The sequence below is a fragment of the Dufourea novaeangliae genome, unplaced genomic scaffold (genome assembly GCF_001272555.1).
Source record: "Dufourea novaeangliae isolate 0120121106 unplaced genomic scaffold, ASM127255v1 scaffold209, whole genome shotgun sequence".
NCBI classification, from domain to species: Eukaryota; Metazoa; Arthropoda; class Insecta; order Hymenoptera; family Halictidae; genus Dufourea; species Dufourea novaeangliae.
This window is the reverse complement of record NW_015374085.1, coordinates 38,885-57,427: the sequence shown is the minus strand read 5'-3', so window position 1 is coordinate 57,427 and position 18,543 is coordinate 38,885. Positions and strand designations below refer to the sequence as shown.

The following is an 18,543-nucleotide window of genomic DNA, read 5'->3' as shown; positions in this document are numbered from 1 at the left end:
TTACCTAATCCTCAGTAACGTATATACTTCACTCAAATATGGGGTATCGTTAGACCCCCGTGACAATTGAAATACGGTAGAAATTACAGGAAGAGGACATTTTTAAAAGAAATAACATATTTACATGGAAATAAATGAATATAAATTTTTTTATTATTTTGTACATCTGCAGCCGATTTATTACATGAATACAAACATTTGTTGCGAGAGTAAGAAAAACTGCAGAAAACCTTACTAGTATTCAAACAAGAACATTATATATAAAACATATAGTCGTGCTTTCATCAATTAATATTGAAAATTTCTGAATTTTTAATTCTGTAATAAGCTTATCGCTTTCGCGTTTGCCTATTACATTTTTTATTATCTGCGTACATTTAGTTCGTGACAATTTTAGATCCTTAACCACCTGCGGATCTGAACAGGTTTCCTTTAATAAAGGGACCATGTGATTAATTGTTTGAAAAGCTATATTGTGCTCCGCGTAAAACGCAGCTAACTTTATTTCGGCTGTTTTGACTTTATTAACATGGTCCAAATCAGAATTACTATCAACTTTTGGTAATAAAACAGATGGTGTGATATCACAGCTTTTGCTTGTATTTTTAATATGTAATTGAGTCCGCGAATGTCTAATAAGTTCTGATTTTCCGCATGCCAAGACTTTATTGCAAGCCGTGCAGAAAGCTTTTTTATTATTATCAGATTTTAACCAGTCTTTGAAAATATTATTCTTTAGCCAAGATAATTGGAATACTTTCCCTTTGTTACTTCTCTTCTTATCCGCCAATCCACTCGAACTAGGCTGCTGGTAATCCATCTTCTGGTTTCTGTCACTGTAATACACTAATATTGCACTACAATTCAATATATTATATAACATTACGCGACTCACCTTCACTTTAACAAAAAACGCGGGAAACAATTGGGAAGGGCCCCTTACGCGTACCTACTGTTGCACATAGATACATCCATGGAAACAACCGTCGTCGAGCTGTGACGTCAGCATGCGCATGCGCACGAAGGCTCCCATGTGGGAGAAAATCCCACGTCCTGGCATCACTGGTGTGAACATGGAGATATTACATGCGTGCAGTGCAGCATGGTGCAGCATTCCTTCTCCTCATCGCCCTCCAATCGCTTTGTCCCCTCCCTCTGCAATGTGCGAGCTAGAGAGGAGTTACTCGAGCGCTACTTCTGTTCTTCGGTCTCGCTTCATCCCTACCATAAGACCGCGCAATCTATTATATATGTCTATGCAATTACGTTACTATTGCATATCACTGGATAAGGAACACCTCCTATTTCGGTTTATACTTAGTTTGTAAATTGTCCGAAGTGGGATGGACACTATTTTGGTGGACACTATTATCGGTGGTGTATATCGTGTATACTAGTGTCACGTGGTCAGACGTTTGCGGCGCACACTCAGAGGGGGGCTGCTGGCGCCCTGGCGGCGGTCTTTCAGGTCGGCCATATTTTCTCTCGTGGGCCTCAGTCAAGAAGCTGGTGATTCCTTGATAATCCCTGGGGATGCGAGCTGTGAGCGGTGTTACCGCGCGTTCTCTATCTGTGAATCAGTGATCGCTGTTCGATCATGGCTAAAGGAACTAAAAATTTGAGTGGGAGACGGTCATCGTCGCGGAATGCGAGGCCCTACGACGCAAACAATGTGAGTAGTCTACTCTTGGCACGAGCCCCTCGCGACGGTGACAAACCTAATCCGAGGCCAACGGTTCTTCCCGCCTTGAAGCTCGAACTAGAAACCCTGACGAATTAAAACCGTTTATCACACCCGATTGGGACCGATTCCCATGGGACGCATGTCCTCCTGAGTTGTAGCCTCGTTAGACCTACACAATGTCACGGTTATGTGAGTTCTCTCATTAACCTCAACCCTTTCCAAACTCTAATCCTCTATTCAGATATAATTATAGGTAATGTTGTAGCGAGTCAGTGATCTTTATGGAGCCAGCAGCATATAATTCTATCATAGGTCTGATTTGGCTAGGGTCTTCTAGTCAAAGAGTTTCTTCGAAGGTTTAAGAATTTGATAAATGATATAGAAGGGAAATTATGAGAGGACTTTCCACATTAGCCAAAACCCCACCTTTTAATTTCTTTTTAATATCTCCTAAAGTGAACTCGTACATAATTTATATAAATGTGTGACAAATATATTAGCGTAGTCAATGAATTCATGTGAGATCTTTATGTAAATGATTCATGTTGCTCATATATGTATTTAGCAGAGGATTTGAAAGGCTAACTAATGGAAGATGTTCTATAGTGAACAATTTCTATGTCTTTTGATAATTTTTTATTGTTAAGTATTTAAGTTGTAAAGCATAGATATAGAAATATAGACTGCGCATCAGGCTGAGTCAGCGTCCCAACTTTAGAAAGAGATGGGTTATTTTCATAGGACTTACTATCTCTTTCTAATATAGCTAAGTCAATCGTTCAAAACACAGAGTCCCAAAACCTCATCCCCTACTACTTAGATTTAAAAAGAGATGCTAAACCTCCAAAAGCTATCTATCTCTTTCTAAACTCGGGATGCCTGTTTCAGGGAGATGCACAGTCCATATATCTATGTTTATGGTCTAAAGTAACCTATCTATATAACAAATGAATTTACATAAATTTTTACTGAAATACAATTGACATTGCTTGTATTTTTGTTTGGGTGATTGTAGGTTTATGCTTTTGACGAAAGTAAAATTTATGAACATTTTCTAATGGATTCAACAAATGCTATTTTTATCATTAATGCTCTGGAACATTTAAGTTTATAAGGAGTTTAATTTTTAAACACTTAGTATGTGTTGCAGAGGTGACCCTGATACGCTAAGACATATTAATTCAAATATAATTAAAAGGAGGACAGTTAGTTTTTTTAGTGTAATATTAGGCAACATATCTACTATTATGATACCATCTATTATCTGGTAGACCCAACTACATGACCCTGGTATATTTAATGCCTCGCTATGTTGTTACTTCCAAGTATACCTATTGAATCACTTATAATGTCTGACTTCAAAACATGATTTCCTTTTCATTATGGAAGTCTATAATTGACCTGATTAGTTTTATGTACCAGACCTGGTGCTGTCAAATACCCTGGAAAGCTTTTAATTAGCTGCTAATATTTTACTGTTGTAAAAATTGAGTTCAAAAAGGTATTTCTATGCAAAACTTCAAAACAATCTATTGTTTTGATATTTTGAAATATTTTGTTGAAATTTGTAGTAATAATGAAGATATAGATGTTTTGTTTTGAGGTTTACTCTAAATTTCTTTGTTTTCAGTCATTTGTAAAAAAGGTGGCAACAAAGGTAACAGATCTTATACCGCAAAGGTCATGGATCAGTAAATGGTTCAATTCCTCCCAAAATGAAGGAGATGTATTAGTCGATACTGAGAACCCTGAACAGGTAGAATCTGAAGAAGACATCCAAAAGCCTCCACCTTCAAAACGACCATGTATTCGTATGGATGTCACTTATCCATCTGGTACATTCGTAATCCAACCAAGAGCTAAAGCTCCATTGAACAAAACCAGTCCATCTAAACTACAATATTCAATCCATAATGAGACGGTAAATATAATTTCTTTTTGGAGCTATTGAGGAGCTTTGGTAACTATTGAAAACTGGTTCATTCCATAAATTAAATTACTTATTTCAGTCTGAGGATTTCTCTGTACCTGTGATGGCTGGGCCAAGTGGGACAAATTTAATATCGTCCACACCTGCAATACAAACAGATATTAGAAATATAACACCTCAGAGAGCTGACTTGAATTCATTGGTCGTTGCAACAAATAATGGAGCTACAAATGGCACAGATGACAATTCTGAGTCTAGCGAAAGTACTAGTGGTTGCAGCTCTCTTATTCCACAAACAAACAGACAGGAGGCCCCTTCAAATGTCTCCTACAATTCTCCATTTTCTAACAAAAAGAGATTTATCAATGAAAAATTAACGTTTAGTAAGATTCCTTTATTTGTTGAAACTTATTTTAATCTGCTTTTAACATTTCTTCTTTTCTTCTTTCCAGCCAATCATACACAGTCTCCAAGGTCTTTATTCCTAGATAGCAATAGGGACACGCTAAGCAGTCGTAGACCAAGTTTTAACGCGTCGATGATGACAAACACACCAGATCATGTATCGCCGTTGTCATCACCTTTCTATAGTGGAAATATTACTTTTGGTGGAGCGAATGCAGCCGATCTGTACAAACGTGGTCGCTGTTTATTTAACAGCTCAAACGAGGTAGATTGTATTGAATATTATTAGTCTAGACTGCGGATGTTTATGCAAAATAACATTTTCTAACGTAATTTATAAAGACGAGCAAACGTAGAAATTTATTTTTCCCCCTAAGTATCTTATTGGGTTCAAACTAAAATAGAAAAATCATTGGATCCAATGAAATTTATGTCTTTTATTGAACTTTTATAAAATCCGCAGTCTAATTATTACCATCCACATCTTACTATCACGAACTGTATTGATTTGACTTTTATAGATTCAACTTAAGGTTCCAAGAAGAACAAGAGTTGAAGTAAAACCATTAAATATATCTGGGATTGATTCATCTGGCATGAGTCAAACAGCAAAAAAAATATTAGAGGCATTGGAACATTTTTCGTCGCCGGTAACGGACGCTAAAAAGATTCCATTAAAAATGTTGAATAACACGTCGATGTATAAAAAAAGAGCTAGGGAGGAAATATTGCCAACCAAAGTTGGACTGCGTCATTTGACGCGCGAATTAACTGTGCCGACTATTCCCGATATATTAAAGTTGAGAAGGCGTCAGAAACTGCAGGACACTACGCTTGTGGCTAGGAAAATTGTCTCAGCTCGCAGTGAGCCACCACCTCCACAAGAATACCATATTAGGTATAAATTTCAACTCTGCGTTAAATAAAGAAGTTCTTGTCTATAATTGTCCGTGACTTATACGTGTGTAAACTTTCTTTTTCAGGACGCAAGGTGATGAAGACTCAAAGCATCTGGGGAAGATCAAGACTACAGCGACGAATTTCGAACAAGAAGAGGCAATTCAACCAGTCAATCTACCATGTATACCTTTGCCGATAACGTCTTTACCTAATTTTAATTTCATGCCAGTTGTTAACTTAAAGTCGTCGGACAAAACTCCTATGGAAGAAACATTTACCTTTGCGAGTCCTATAAAAGTAACGAATGTTACAAATACCTTGAAGTCTATCAACAACTTTACATTTAGTAGTCCGCTTAATGCTGACAAACAGTCAATTGACAGATCTAGTAACTCAAGTTCGCCTTTAAAAAGAAGTGGTAAGGCTGTTGTGTCATCTACCAATTGTATAGCTTCTGTGACACAAAATTTCGTCTGGTATGGTTCGTCTACGGCACCCAGACCGAAAGAGAACATTAAAAAGGCAGATAATATTGTTCCTGCTACTTCAAAAGACTTAAAATCAGGAAGCGTGATGGATATCCTCAGTTCTAAATCAGCGAAAATTGAGCCTCAAAAGTCAAGTAATACGAAGGTACAAGATTCCACTGATAACAAAGAAAAGACAATTACCTCAGGCACAAGTAAAGATTTAGTTAAAACTGTGAACTTAAAATCTGGTCTATTACAAGATACTTCATCTATGTGGGAATGTTCCGAGTGTTTAATCAAGAACAGTAACTCTGAAACCCAGTGCTTTGCTTGTAAAACTGCCAAACCGAATCCGAAAGACAATAAAATATGTGAATTGCCATCAACACTCTCAAATGCTAATGATTCGAATCCAGGCAATAACAAGTTTGGATCCGAGTTTAAACTTTCTAGTGATCAGTGGGAATGTTCGTCGTGTTATTTAAGAAATAAGCAAACTGATGATAAATGTGTTGCTTGCAATGCACTCAAACTAAACTCTATACACAAAGCTAACTCAAACATAGCAAAATTATCAAACTCTGACATAAATAATGTCGTTGACAGTGTACAAGGACCTGGAGAATGTTCCAAGTGTATACTAAAAATTATTGGAAGTTCAATCGTGTGCTCTTGTAGCGCATCTAAATCAAGTCCTAAAAGGAATGAAGACTCTAATGATTTGAGTACCTCAACTAATCAGAAGACATTGAATAATTTAGTTGTTAAAAATGAAATAATGGAGAAGTTTAAACCAGGTAAAGATACTTGGGAGTGTCCTTGTTGTATGGTCAGGAACGCGGCTTCTGTTGATACTTGTCCCTGTTGTAACACAACCAAGCCTAGTACTGGAGGTACAATGAAAACTGCTACACCATTGGTTCCGAATGGATTTGGAGATAAATTTAAGAAACCTGAGGGTGCGTGGAACTGTGATATCTGTATGTTACAAAATGAAGCGAAAGCTACCGAGTGTGTTGCCTGCGGAGGTTTAAAACCTGGAATAAAGAAGTCGGATAACTCATCTACAAACGTTAGTTCCAGTTTACAATTCAATTTTGGTATGCCTTCAATTACTGGCGGCTTTAATTTTGGAATAGATAAAGCTAATCAACAGAAGACAGAGAGTATAACGTCTACGAGTACCTTTAAATTTGGTGCGAGTCAACCGAGTAGCCAAGCTAGCCAATTCACGTTTGGCGTTCAGAAAGAACAGAAGATGTTGAATGAAACGTTAAAAACTGGAAACACTACTATAGAAAGTGGATTTGGATTACAAGCAAAGAATAGTGAGAAAACAAAGATTAAGCAAGTTTCAGAAAAACCAATGTCAGCGTTCTCCTTTGGTATACCAAAAACTGAGAACTTAGCAGGAAACAATAAACCTGTCACTACATCATCTTCTACAACGCTTCCAGCTACCTTCACATTCGGCGTACCGAAACCCGAAACCAAAAAATCAGATATAGAAAAGCAAAGTTCATTGTTTGGAAATACAATGACACAAGTTTCAGAGTCAACTACAGGTACTACTGAATCCACTGTCACCAGTGGTAACGCATTAATTACTTCGCCGAATAGCTCCCAAGAGATTAAACCAGCCGGTATATTCGCATTCGGTGTACCGAACTCCACGACTGCAGTTTGCAGCGTTTCTACCAGTGTAGTAACAAGTCTTCCGTCTTCTACTCAATCTTCCTTCGCGTTTCCTGAAACAAAACTAGCGCAAACGTCAATACCCACTTTCAATCAGTTAGTGACATCAACGCCTGCATCGTCATCTAATACTTTCACATTCGGAGAGAGTAAAACGGCAGAGGGTGGCTTGGCAACTAAAACTTTCGGTGCGCTACCAAACGGTTCTGGAAACTCAATATTTTCAAGTGTCTCTAGTACTCCATCGTTATTTGACAACACCGATGCGAAAACTATTCCGGCATTTGGTACAAAAGAGAACAAACAAGCTACATTTGTTGCAAATCCAAGTAAACCGTCTCCATTCGCGATACCAGAGAATAAAGTAGCAACATTCGGTAACGCGGAGAGCAAACCATCAATCTTTGGATCCTCTGATGCTAAGTTGCCTGTATTCGGGTGTACTGATACTAAAACAACATCTTTGTTCAATTCAACTCCCCAAACGCCAGCCGCAACATTCAGTGCGTCTTCAACCACGCCGTCGACCACCCTCTTTGGGTCATCAGCTACACCTATCTTTGGTAGCAGCGGTTCAACATTTGTCAGCGACGCGAAGTCCAATATGTTTGGATCTACTTCCAAACCAGACGAAACTAACACGCCAAGTTCAAATTTGTTCACGTTCAGCGCTACTCCTCAACCAGTGGCGCAATCAGGAACAGGATTCAACTTTTCTGGGAATGCCAATCCTTCGGAGGGGTCCACTCAGAAACCATTGTTCACCTTTGGTAGCGGCACGAGTACGTCACAAAGTGGCAATGTGTTTGGAAGTACGTTCAATACTCCTGCTTCAAACACTTCTGGATTCACTTTTAATGCACCTAAACCTGAAATACCAACGTTCGGTCAGTCCACTGTACCGCCGTTAATCTTTGGAGTAACTCAGGCTGCATCTCAGAATCAACACTCATCGTCATTTACACCAAGTTCAAGTACAGGATTCAATTTTGGGTCCACCGTACCTGCTACATCTTCGGGTGGCTTTAACTTTGGCGCATCAGTGAGTAAAATTGAAAGGTTGCAAAAAAGTTAATCCAACTAATTTTATTAATAACTTTTTAGACGTCCAATCCTACATCATCCACAGGATTTAACTTCAATGCTCCCAGTACTACTCCGACGTTCGATCCCAATACTCCACCATCCTACAACTTCACCGGTGGAAACGCGCCTGTGACATTCAAGTAAATAAAGCTAAATAATTCTTAATTGGAAAAGATATTAAATTTTTTATTTTTTAGTGGTACACCTCAAGCTGTAAGGAAGATCAAGAAGGCCTTCAGAAGAGTACGGTAAAGAGCGAGTAACAGGAGACGCTAATTGTGCATACACTCGGATGCTTTTTTACACCTGTGTATGTGGAGATACATTAAACAGTTACAGTACAGTGAAGAATATCACGTATACGTGGTGGTATACCAGGCACTTTGTGTAATATATGAGTCTACTGATGGTAATATGCTTGCGTACAGCCACTTGTGTTCCACAGGATCTGTAAATTATAAATTATTTAAATTATACAATAATAACGGTTGATAATTGACGCTGGCATAAAGCCACTTTTACCAATAGGACGGATCGTGATGAGATCCCATTACTTTGCCCAAATCAGACCTTGAATATATACTGACATGGAAAAAGAAGCTTACACGTTCAAACAGAAGATAAGCACTGAGTGTGTGCAGTTCATTGAAGACGATGAGTGGGAGTGCACCTTCGGGTAAGTATAAGTCGTTCACAACTCGTGACAACATTTTTATGACTGAACAAATGGTGAAATTATATTCTTTTTTTTGTTGATATTATAAAAAATATTCTTGGATTTACAAGGCTGTAGTTACGGTCGCTGAAATTCTCACTAATTTCACTTACTAATTTAACTATGTCTCTCCACACTTACATCAAAATCACTATCCACTATACTGCTTTGTAATATGTAAAAATATGTATTTTGTAAAGATGAATTTAAGTAATTTCGAAGTCCGTGGTTGAAGATAACTGCAAGTTACACATGAAAGTATTCGAACTGGTCCTTTGTTAGTATAATTAAAAAAAATTTAAGGGGTCTGCATATATCAATTTTGGAGAGGTACGTCATGAAATGACCAAATAAGCGGTTTATATTATGGTTCTGTTGTTTATATGAACAGAACAGTAATATAAATAATTTGTTACGGAGGTCCGTATCTTTTACAGACTTCTGCAGCATATAAAAAATGTTTATGGTCTTTTTTATTAAAAAAGTTTTAATATGGAAAAAATTACGAACTGAGACTTGAGACATGTTTTTATAATCTATACCTACGGTACATACTAATAAATTAAAATGACGATTCATGAAAATACAGATGAGCCTCCCAGAAGTTAGACTGATTAACTCCGTGAAATAAAAAAAAAAAACACAATCGAATCATTGCAGAGATTTCAGATTTAAATGTAATTTCATATAAAATATAAAGTACAAAACAGTAAATATATTGAAAATTGATGTGAACTGAGAAACTCATGGAAGGTAGTATTCGAAAAGCTGAAATATCGACTTTATAATGAACTTTATCACTTTGATCTATTATTGCCGAACAAATATAATAAAATTTCGTGCTAGTGGGAGTAAATTATTTTACTGAGATACCATAAAACATGTCTCATGTTTCAGCTCATAACAGTTTAAATACAGAATTTCTTAATACGAAAATTTCCAAATATTCCTTAAATTAATAAAGCATTCACATATTTGTACATATGTATAAGCAAGGTAACAAATCAAAATAGTTTTTAGTTTCTTTAAGAAGGAATCACCAATGCATCATCTCCCAAAAAAAAAAAGAATAGATTCTCCACAAATTTTGATATGTCACGGGTATTGTGAATCGACTGAATAATCAACGGAATCCCACTTCATATAGGCGTTAATTATAGTTTAATTAGGATTTCGCGAACAGTTCTACAAAATCCTTGTAGCTCTGGCTCTGAACAGAAACAGTGTATCATACACGAAAATGGCATTCGGCATAGTACAAACTGACGATTACCGAAACGATTCGCGTCGGATAGTCGAAATTGTATATTTTTTTTATATATCGAATGAATTAACCCTATAAGGAGATACTGAATGCCATTTTTATAGGATTAAATTCTATTAATGTCGCGTGTTTTATTGTAGCGTGAATGCAAAGACGTATGTTGGATGGAAGATGAATTATTACGGGACTTCTAAAGAGTTACATTCTCGTTTCTTTTTCTTAATTTTGCCAGTATACTAAGCGTAGTTTTTATTTTCCTACAATAACGTATCTTGTAACCGTTATTTGGAACACAGGACGGAACTGTGAATCGAATATCGTTTTTAGAAGTCCCTAAGATCGGAAAGTAGTTAGTCGATGTGTCGATTATTGGATTACACACGTCTTATTTAAGAATTAGGATAGTTATCTGTAACGTTGGCTTGAAAAAAAATTGACAGTAGCCAAGAATAACTCGGCACAAGACCCACCTTCTGCCATAATAGATTTTTACAAGCGACTTTGTTACATATATTGTTACTCTATATGTTGTGTAATATTGTAGCCTTTAAGGAACTTTCAGTTTTTGCGTGCATTATCGTGAAACGAGGATAATAAATTAACAAGGACAGTGCAAGATCTTCGAGTTACTGGTTTAGTTGAGACTCTGAACACTGGTGGATTTCGTTATTTTATTTATAAAAATATTCCATTACAGGATCAGATACTATATAATGTTAGAGATATTCATGATTGAGATTTCAATACTACTCCGAAGTAGAATTGAGTTGAAGTAGGGAGCAAGCACCGCTGTGGCGTGAAGGTAGTGTACTGAACTACCACGCCGAGGATCCGAGTAGATTCCCCTGTACATGCACATCCTTTTTTTTCAATTTTCTTTCTGTCGTTTATCTGTACGAAATAGTAGACATGGGCAAAATCTTTATCTAAAGAAAATTTCGAATAATCCAAATTATCTTTATTCGACGAGCAACAAACAAATGAATGTATTCGATGAGAATTTATCCGACGACTGAAGATATTTTTTTATTTGAAGCACGTTTCATCCGTAGCGTAACCTTTGAATAACTTTCGGCAGCGCGTTTACTCGTGCCGCCGAACGTCGAGCGTGGAGCGTCGAATGACTTGGGTTCAACACTGAGCATTTAAAGAAACGAAACAGTGTCGTATGCTATCGCCGTGCCACGAAGGATCATTGTTTTTAAGAATTTTTTACTTATCTACTGATCTTCGCATTTGTACATGTAATGTAATTGAGATCAGTTTTTGTTCAACCACTCAAGTGGTACATATTACATATGCGTCCCAGTGGTCATGAAAGGGTTAAGAAGTATTAACACTAGAACTATCAAAGCGGTCTAAATGTCTGGTTAGTACATTCTTATTACGATGATTAAAATGTGACAACAATGCATTTTCTCGGATCTTTCATAACTTTCATTGTAATATGAAAATAAAGAAATTAGTTATTTATAAATTTGAATATTTTCAAAAGTTTGTCATGTTTATCGTTCCGATAGAAATAGATAAACATTTATTTGTCAGTAGTTCTAGTTTTAATTACGAATTAGGTGCATCTTACAGTATTCGTCGTCAGAATCTGGTATTAAGCAATCACAATCAAATTAATTTATTTATTGACTTTAAACAGTAGTCGTCCATCATTAACCATTAACTGGAATTGTTCAGTGATTTATAAAATTAATGTTTGAAGTGTCGAAATATTCTTTTTTTTTTAATAAACAATTAGCTTTGCTTTAGAAATCTGTATTTTAGTTCAATTTTCTCCTACATTATTCCATATAATATTGGAAATTAAGTTAATTCTGAATTTCAGTTTTTTACAATATAAATTTACAAAATACATTGTTTCATTTCTTTAAATGCCAAGGTGTTGAGCCCAAGTCGTTCGGCGTTCAGTGGCTCGAATAAACGCGCTGGTAATAAATATAAAGATAAAAATGAAAATCTTATTCGACAGTACGGATGAAACGTTCTCCGAATAAAAAATATCTTTATTCGTAAGATGAATATACAGCGAATAAATTCATTTATTTGTTGCTCGTCGAATAAAGATAATTTGGATTATTCGAAACTTCGAATAACGAATAAAGATAAAGTATAGTTTATTCGAATTATTATTTAAATAATTTTTTATCTAGATAGTGCCCAACTCTACAAAATACAGTGGACTCTAAGTATATTGCCATGGTCGGAGCTGTAGGGGAATAAAATGGCAATGAGTTCAGTGCCCCCTCCATGCTAAGTTTTATCGTCATAGCATCGGCCTCAGTGCCTGCGAAAAAGCTAGATCGTGCTGGTGCGCCGGCGTACGCAATGTGGTGGGAGAGCGAATTTGTGTGCTCGAAAGCACATGTGAAGAGGAAGTGTCTTGCGTGGCAATATAGTTAGAATCCACTGTATTTAGATTGTGCATGCAAAAATATTTGGTAAATATTAACACGTTGAGCGTGGCGTCAGCCCGTGGGGGCTGACAGTGGAGTTTTTGTTTCGGCGGTGTCGGTCCATGGGACTGGCAGAATCAAGGTTAAAAAATAAATGTTATAATTTTAATGAAGTTTATTAAAACATTCTACGCAAAGGATGTGGTTTGGTTTTACAAGTATTACAAAAAATCAGATCTTGCGGAGCAAAATTGGCTCCGCGCTCAATGTGTTAAATAAATTTAATTCCGAATGTATTTTCATGATAATGCTTTTAGTGAAATTTATTAAGGTTTTGCATTTGTTTACTGTGTATAAAAATACAATAATGGTACTCATCATAATGTATATGTAAACACAATAAGAATGCTCGAAGAAGTGAAAGTGACGGTGTACTGAAAACAATCGAATTTTCTATCAAAATGACTTATATTTACAACTAAAAAATATGTTTTTCTCTACTATGTTTGTCCTGCTTGTATGATAAGTACCATTCCCGTACATAATGATAAGTGCCATGTTTGTATTTGAGTATATACATAGTAAATAAATTTAAAACCGTAATAATAAATAAAGACATCTTTATGAAATATACATGTAATCAAATTTATTTAATATTTGCGCACGTTTTATTGCGTAAAATCTAAGTTTTATACAGATAAATGAAAAATAAATGGAAAAAGAAACTGTGTATGTAGAGAATAGAGCATAGACCCTCAGCGTGGTAGTTCAGTAAGCTATCTTCACGCCATAGCCGTGCTTGTTCCCTACTTCAACTCAATTGCACAGTACTTCTTAACATCTATGTATAAGTATCTGACCTTGTAATGGGGTGGGCTATTTTCGTATACAGAATGACGAAATCTACCAATGTTCGGAGTCTCAACTGAACCAGTACCTCGAAGGTTTTGTACTCTCGTTGTAAATAGAGACACGTTGATAATTCGCACCCTTCGTAGTCCGTTACCAAACAATATACTACATACCAGTAGTTACGCGACTCACTTGAAAAGTATACTTCTTTGTGTAAAGTTAGCATATAAAGCATAAGACGATCCTATACGCAAGGTTCAATATTAGGTTGATCCAAAAGTTCTTTGAAAATTATTTGAACGATGTTTTTAAATTTTATCTTAACGGAAAACGTAACGTTTGTTTCTTATTAAATCATGGATTTCATGCATTTATGACAGATGTAACTTTGTAAACCGTATTAAAATAAAAACTTCTCAATATAGCGTAAAAGAAAATTTGGTTCTTTCTTTGCCTTATAAAACCATTCTTTGAGGTAATAAATTACTATAGAAGTCCCTCTTCACGAGTGAATCCAGAAGAATCTAAATTCATATGAACACCCATAGTCTACATGTTGCAATAATTATTATTATTGTTCTGTTACTTATTATCATTGTAGAATATTCATAAAGTTGTGCAAAAATAATGCCTTCCAATTATAAGAGTACCTACACGAAATTTCGGATCAACTTAATAGTTTTCATACGTTCTAATGTTATCGTCATGGATTTTGTCTACGAAGGGGTCTTCCGTAGATATCACTGTAACATATATAATAATTACCCGATTATTAATTATTATAATTATTAACGATTACCATGATGACAAACTGATGGTGAAGTGAGGCTGCGCTGAGATATGTCTACGCTGCTGTCCCACACCGTGAACATTCTCTGTCTAGGCTGTGTCGTCCCTTTTGTCTATCTCCTAGATAAATCTCCAAATTAACGAATGTACACGTTGTATCACATTGTATTAAATCTTGCGTATGGCCTTAAACAAGAGACGCATAACGTATATGGGCGTAGATGTATTAACGATTCTAAAGTGAATCGTGTTGGAATTGTTTTGTAGCAGTTTCTACTCTCCATTGCGTAAATGTCTGAAAAGCGTCACTTTGAAATCGTTCTACAATAGATGTGTAACATCTCATGATTCATGGAATATTTGCTCCTTGGAATTACAAACACCAAATTGAATATTAATTGGTTCGCGTTTGCTCTATACTACAGTGATATCATTGAGAAAAAGGAATTAAAATGCTATAGATAATAGATAATTGAATCTCAAATAAACAGTACTTAGTAGTAGGGTAAGTGTTGGATCCTGTGAGTCATGAGATGGCTATAAACGAGTCGAATGAGGCCTTACTGTAATCTTAGTCCATGGGAAATTGATTGCACTGAATTTCTATTGAGAATGTGTTGATCTCAGGTTCAGAAAAATGAAAGAGATATTTGTTATTAAATAAGTCCAATGATTGACTGTAATTAGAGATACAATGTACGTGAGAGAATGTTCACCGTTTGCTTCAGGTGCTATCGGGTGTTGTTATATTCTCATTACATGGTATAAGATTAGGTAATCTTGTAAAGGGAGTATCGGTGTTTCTCAACCTGATACCGGTAATCATCGGCACAAATGACGCAAGAATCATATACGCTTAATGATAATCGAATAATCTTTTTTATATTAGGAGAAAGATGTTATCGGGTTGTAAATGTTTTATTTAAGAAAGCATGGATCGCAGTGCTTTAGTTACTCCAGAATACAGCGGATAAAAGAAGTATTTATACAAATCGGATCTCTCATGGTAAAAATACTGAAGAAAATGAACAATATATGTCTAATCATGAAAAACATTGTTTTAAAGTTTACTGTGGTTAATAGAAATTTTTATGACATAATTTATGAATCTGTATAGTTATTGTAAAGGTTAGCATGTGCTAATATTGGTTTTTTATCCACTGTACATGAATAGTAAAGCAGACGAAGCAGAATGGATCGGAACGCGAAGAAATTTCTTTTTTAAAATTATTGCGATTAATAAAGCAATGCAACGTTTAAAAGGAAGCGATGATATTTTGTTTGTATTGCTATCTAGTTCTATTTCATGTAAGTCAGAATTTACAAATTTTCTAAGAATAATTACAAGCATCTCATTATACAAGCAAATATTATTCCAAGGATCTGTATCGAAAAATGATAAAAAATTCCTAATTTTGCATTGTTTTCCTACCGATGTTTAATAAACCTTGAGTTCTAACGTTACTTAAATTACAAAAAAAAACTAGAGAGTTCATGAATTTTGAATCACATTCCATTACTCTATGAATAATCTAGAATTGGAAGTTTAGAATTCGAGAAAATTGCAAAAATTATGTTCCGAAGTCTATTATATGGATGCAAAAAATAATTTTTCATTTCTCAAAAGAAACTTAGAAATGTTTAAGAATAATTTTTTGGTACGGTCCAGTCTGGATTAAGACTGGAGAAAGTACTTTTTTCAATGTGCATTCACGAAAATGAAAAAAGAAAGCAGAGGGTTTTCCTTTAAAATGTTCTGCCAACAATAGGGTGAAACATAATTTGTTACTAAATTGGTTCTAAAATTTCCTCCAAAATTGAAACAGTCTATATGTAGAGATATACATATGAACAATAGTGTCTATTCTCCAATAATTTGTCAGGTTTCAAGCCACTGCGCGACAGCGGATATGTTAATGCAGTTAATGTATATTACCTAACGACAGGAACAGCCGTATAAATGTAATTATAGCAGAAAAGAAGTTTCGATAGCCTCATACTGTATAATTTATTGAGTAAACGCTACGTTGACTTTGATGCGTGAGATTTTTGTGATGACGAGGGCTATCTAACTGACGTTGAGAAACACCGTGGATAGGGTATGTTTCACGTTAACATAATTACAATTATTAACGCTATCCTCTATACTCGTAATACTTATATTATACATAGATCGCTAGGTTACACGAAAAATATGAATCGAGTGGCAACGGTTTTAGTTTCTCGGTTTACAGTTTTATTTTGCTAGTGGATAAAATAACGATTTTAGGTGGGCATTTACATGATAACGATCATGATGGTAAAAACATGTACAATATTCGGCAGGGAATAATTTGATTCTCATTCAGAGTGTACTCTGAACAAAGAAGAATATTCGAATTCTCGTTACGTTGTATTTTATGTCTGTAAGCGTCAAGCTCACTCCTTAATAGTTCCTCGAAGAAATATACGAAATAAGGAATCCATACTGCAATGCCCGTGGCTGATCAACACACCCAGTCAGCCAAACTGCAAAGTCAAATGTTGTCCAATATCTGTTATAAAGTTATGGCTACAAGTTTGATGCAAGATTTGCTATTAACAACTGGCGCGCACATTGGCAGCAACGTAGGCAGAAAATTGTCTACAACATATTCAGCAAATTGGCCCGCGGAGACTCCCTATCCGTTTTTGACACAGCTTATGTTGCAAGACTTGCTGCCAATTTGTTTTACCGTTGTGTCACCTAGCTTTGTCTGCAAAACTCAAGGCAAATGTAGAAACAGATGGCTATGGTTTTTTAGACAACTTTTGTCATTATTTGCTGGCAATTTGCTCGAAACTTGTACACAACTGGTTATCATGGCATGTACATCGTTGTCCGGGTATTATTAAAAATATTTTGTTTCAGATACACAGTATGTATCTAAACCTCCTGTACAGAACAAGAAACTATTAGTGTCTGAAATACTATTAGAGATCTTTCTTTCGTGTGTGAGGAGACACTGTTCGCTAAGGGCCTCTATTCAGCATAAACAGTTCATTTGAATTAAAAATTTCAATTCGTCGTCGAGAGCTACACTATAATACAACGTAATTTTCTTATGTTGCACAGCTGTACGAGGAATTACGCAAACAAATAAAGATTATCTATGATTATGATATGTCAAGTATTTGATTCATTTATTTGATATAGGTACATATTATCACACTCTGCAAAGATAAGTTTCTCTGATCACGCTTTACCGCACAAATCCATCTTTGTTTTTGTAACAAATTGCATTGCATGGAAATATTCAGCCATCACAGTGCTGACAGTAACAACGGAAGGACCTTAACTGTCGAACTTCGATTTTAACGGGATTTCGTAAGATAATACCCAAATAACACAAAGACATCTTATTCGAAAGTTCTAAAGACGTCTATTTCTGACATTCATGACATCGCACAGGCGTCGGTAACGTCCTACAAACACTTTAACCCTCCGAGCACGAAAACATGGTTACTGGTCCCTATGTCATTTCTGATCCCCACTGATATTCTACTACACAGTGTATTACACACAGCGATGGCGAGGCTCGAGCTCGAGCTGAGGCCCTCGCTGACACTGTACTAACACAGTGCCAGTATGGCTCGAGCTTGAAACCCTCACCGATATTACTACGCAGTGGCGGTTGCTCGAGCTCGAGCCACCGTCATCATGTATACAATCTAATGATTAGCTGGTTCCACATTACATTTGGATTTTCGTGGTTCTTATTACATTAACTAGAATAAAAATCTCGTGAATTATAAAACAAATTATATTTATTAGTCAATACTTCTGCGGTGGCTTGGCCCGGTCGTTCGCATGTAAACAAACATCGATCGCTATGCGATTTAGACGACAGCTCCGTCACTGCGTGCATTGTGCATGTCGCTCATGTCGCTCTCGAGACCGCGTGTCCCTGTTACGTCCCGCGTTGCGGTCGTTACTTTATTTCTATTTTCGGGTCCTGGCTCTTTTAAGGTGCTAAAGCACGCCCTGTCTAAACTTACCGATGATATACAGAATTAGGATATGGAACGGGAGAGATAGGAAATCACTCTCGTTTATAACAACAACAAGATATATTCTAACAATGAATAAAATAAAATGTACAATGAAGTCTTAACATACCAATGATGATGAATGATTAACGCTTGCGGCTGGTTCAGTCGGGGTTTCGGGTCCTTGAAGGGGCGGAATACTTGCTGGCGCTCGGAGCCGTGATGCAGGGGTCGGGCACTGCGGGATACGTTATCACCGTCTCGGACGTCACACTTCGCGGTCCGGTGTCTTATCGAACTCGCCTGTTAGGCCGCGCGTAATCGCAAAGTCGCGTCGCAC

General features: G+C 36.3%; 1 protein-coding gene across 1 annotated transcript; it reads left to right on the top strand.

Moving 5' to 3' along the window:
- The first annotated feature begins 1,435 nt into the window (after positions 1 to 1,435).
- LOC107190723 (nuclear pore complex protein Nup153) lies at positions 1,436 to 9,014 on the top strand. Its single transcript, XM_015579585.1, has 8 exons — positions 1,436 to 1,672; positions 3,315 to 3,605; positions 3,694 to 3,997; positions 4,067 to 4,284; positions 4,541 to 4,917; positions 5,003 to 8,126; positions 8,189 to 8,310; positions 8,368 to 9,014. The coding sequence occupies exons 1-8, from the start codon at positions 1,598 to 1,600 to the stop codon at positions 8,420 to 8,422; spliced, it is 4,566 nt and encodes a 1,521-aa protein (XP_015435071.1). The 5' UTR covers positions 1,436 to 1,597; the 3' UTR covers positions 8,423 to 9,014.
- The last annotated feature ends 9,529 nt before the right edge of the window (positions 9,015 to 18,543 follow it).

Bases quoted from the DNA above. Each gene is read 5' to 3' on its own strand.
- LOC107190723 (XM_015579585.1), top strand. From the start codon at position 1,598: ATGGCTAAAGGAACTAAAAATTTGAGTGGGAGACGGTCATCGTCGCGG. The intron at 1,673-3,314 runs GTGAGTAGTCTA...CTTTGTTTTCAG, and splicing joins GGCCCTACGACGCAAACAAT to TCATTTGTAAAAAAGGTGGC. The intron at 3,998-4,066 runs GTAAGATTCCTT...TCTTCTTTCCAG, and splicing joins CAATGAAAAATTAACGTTTA to CCAATCATACACAGTCTCCA.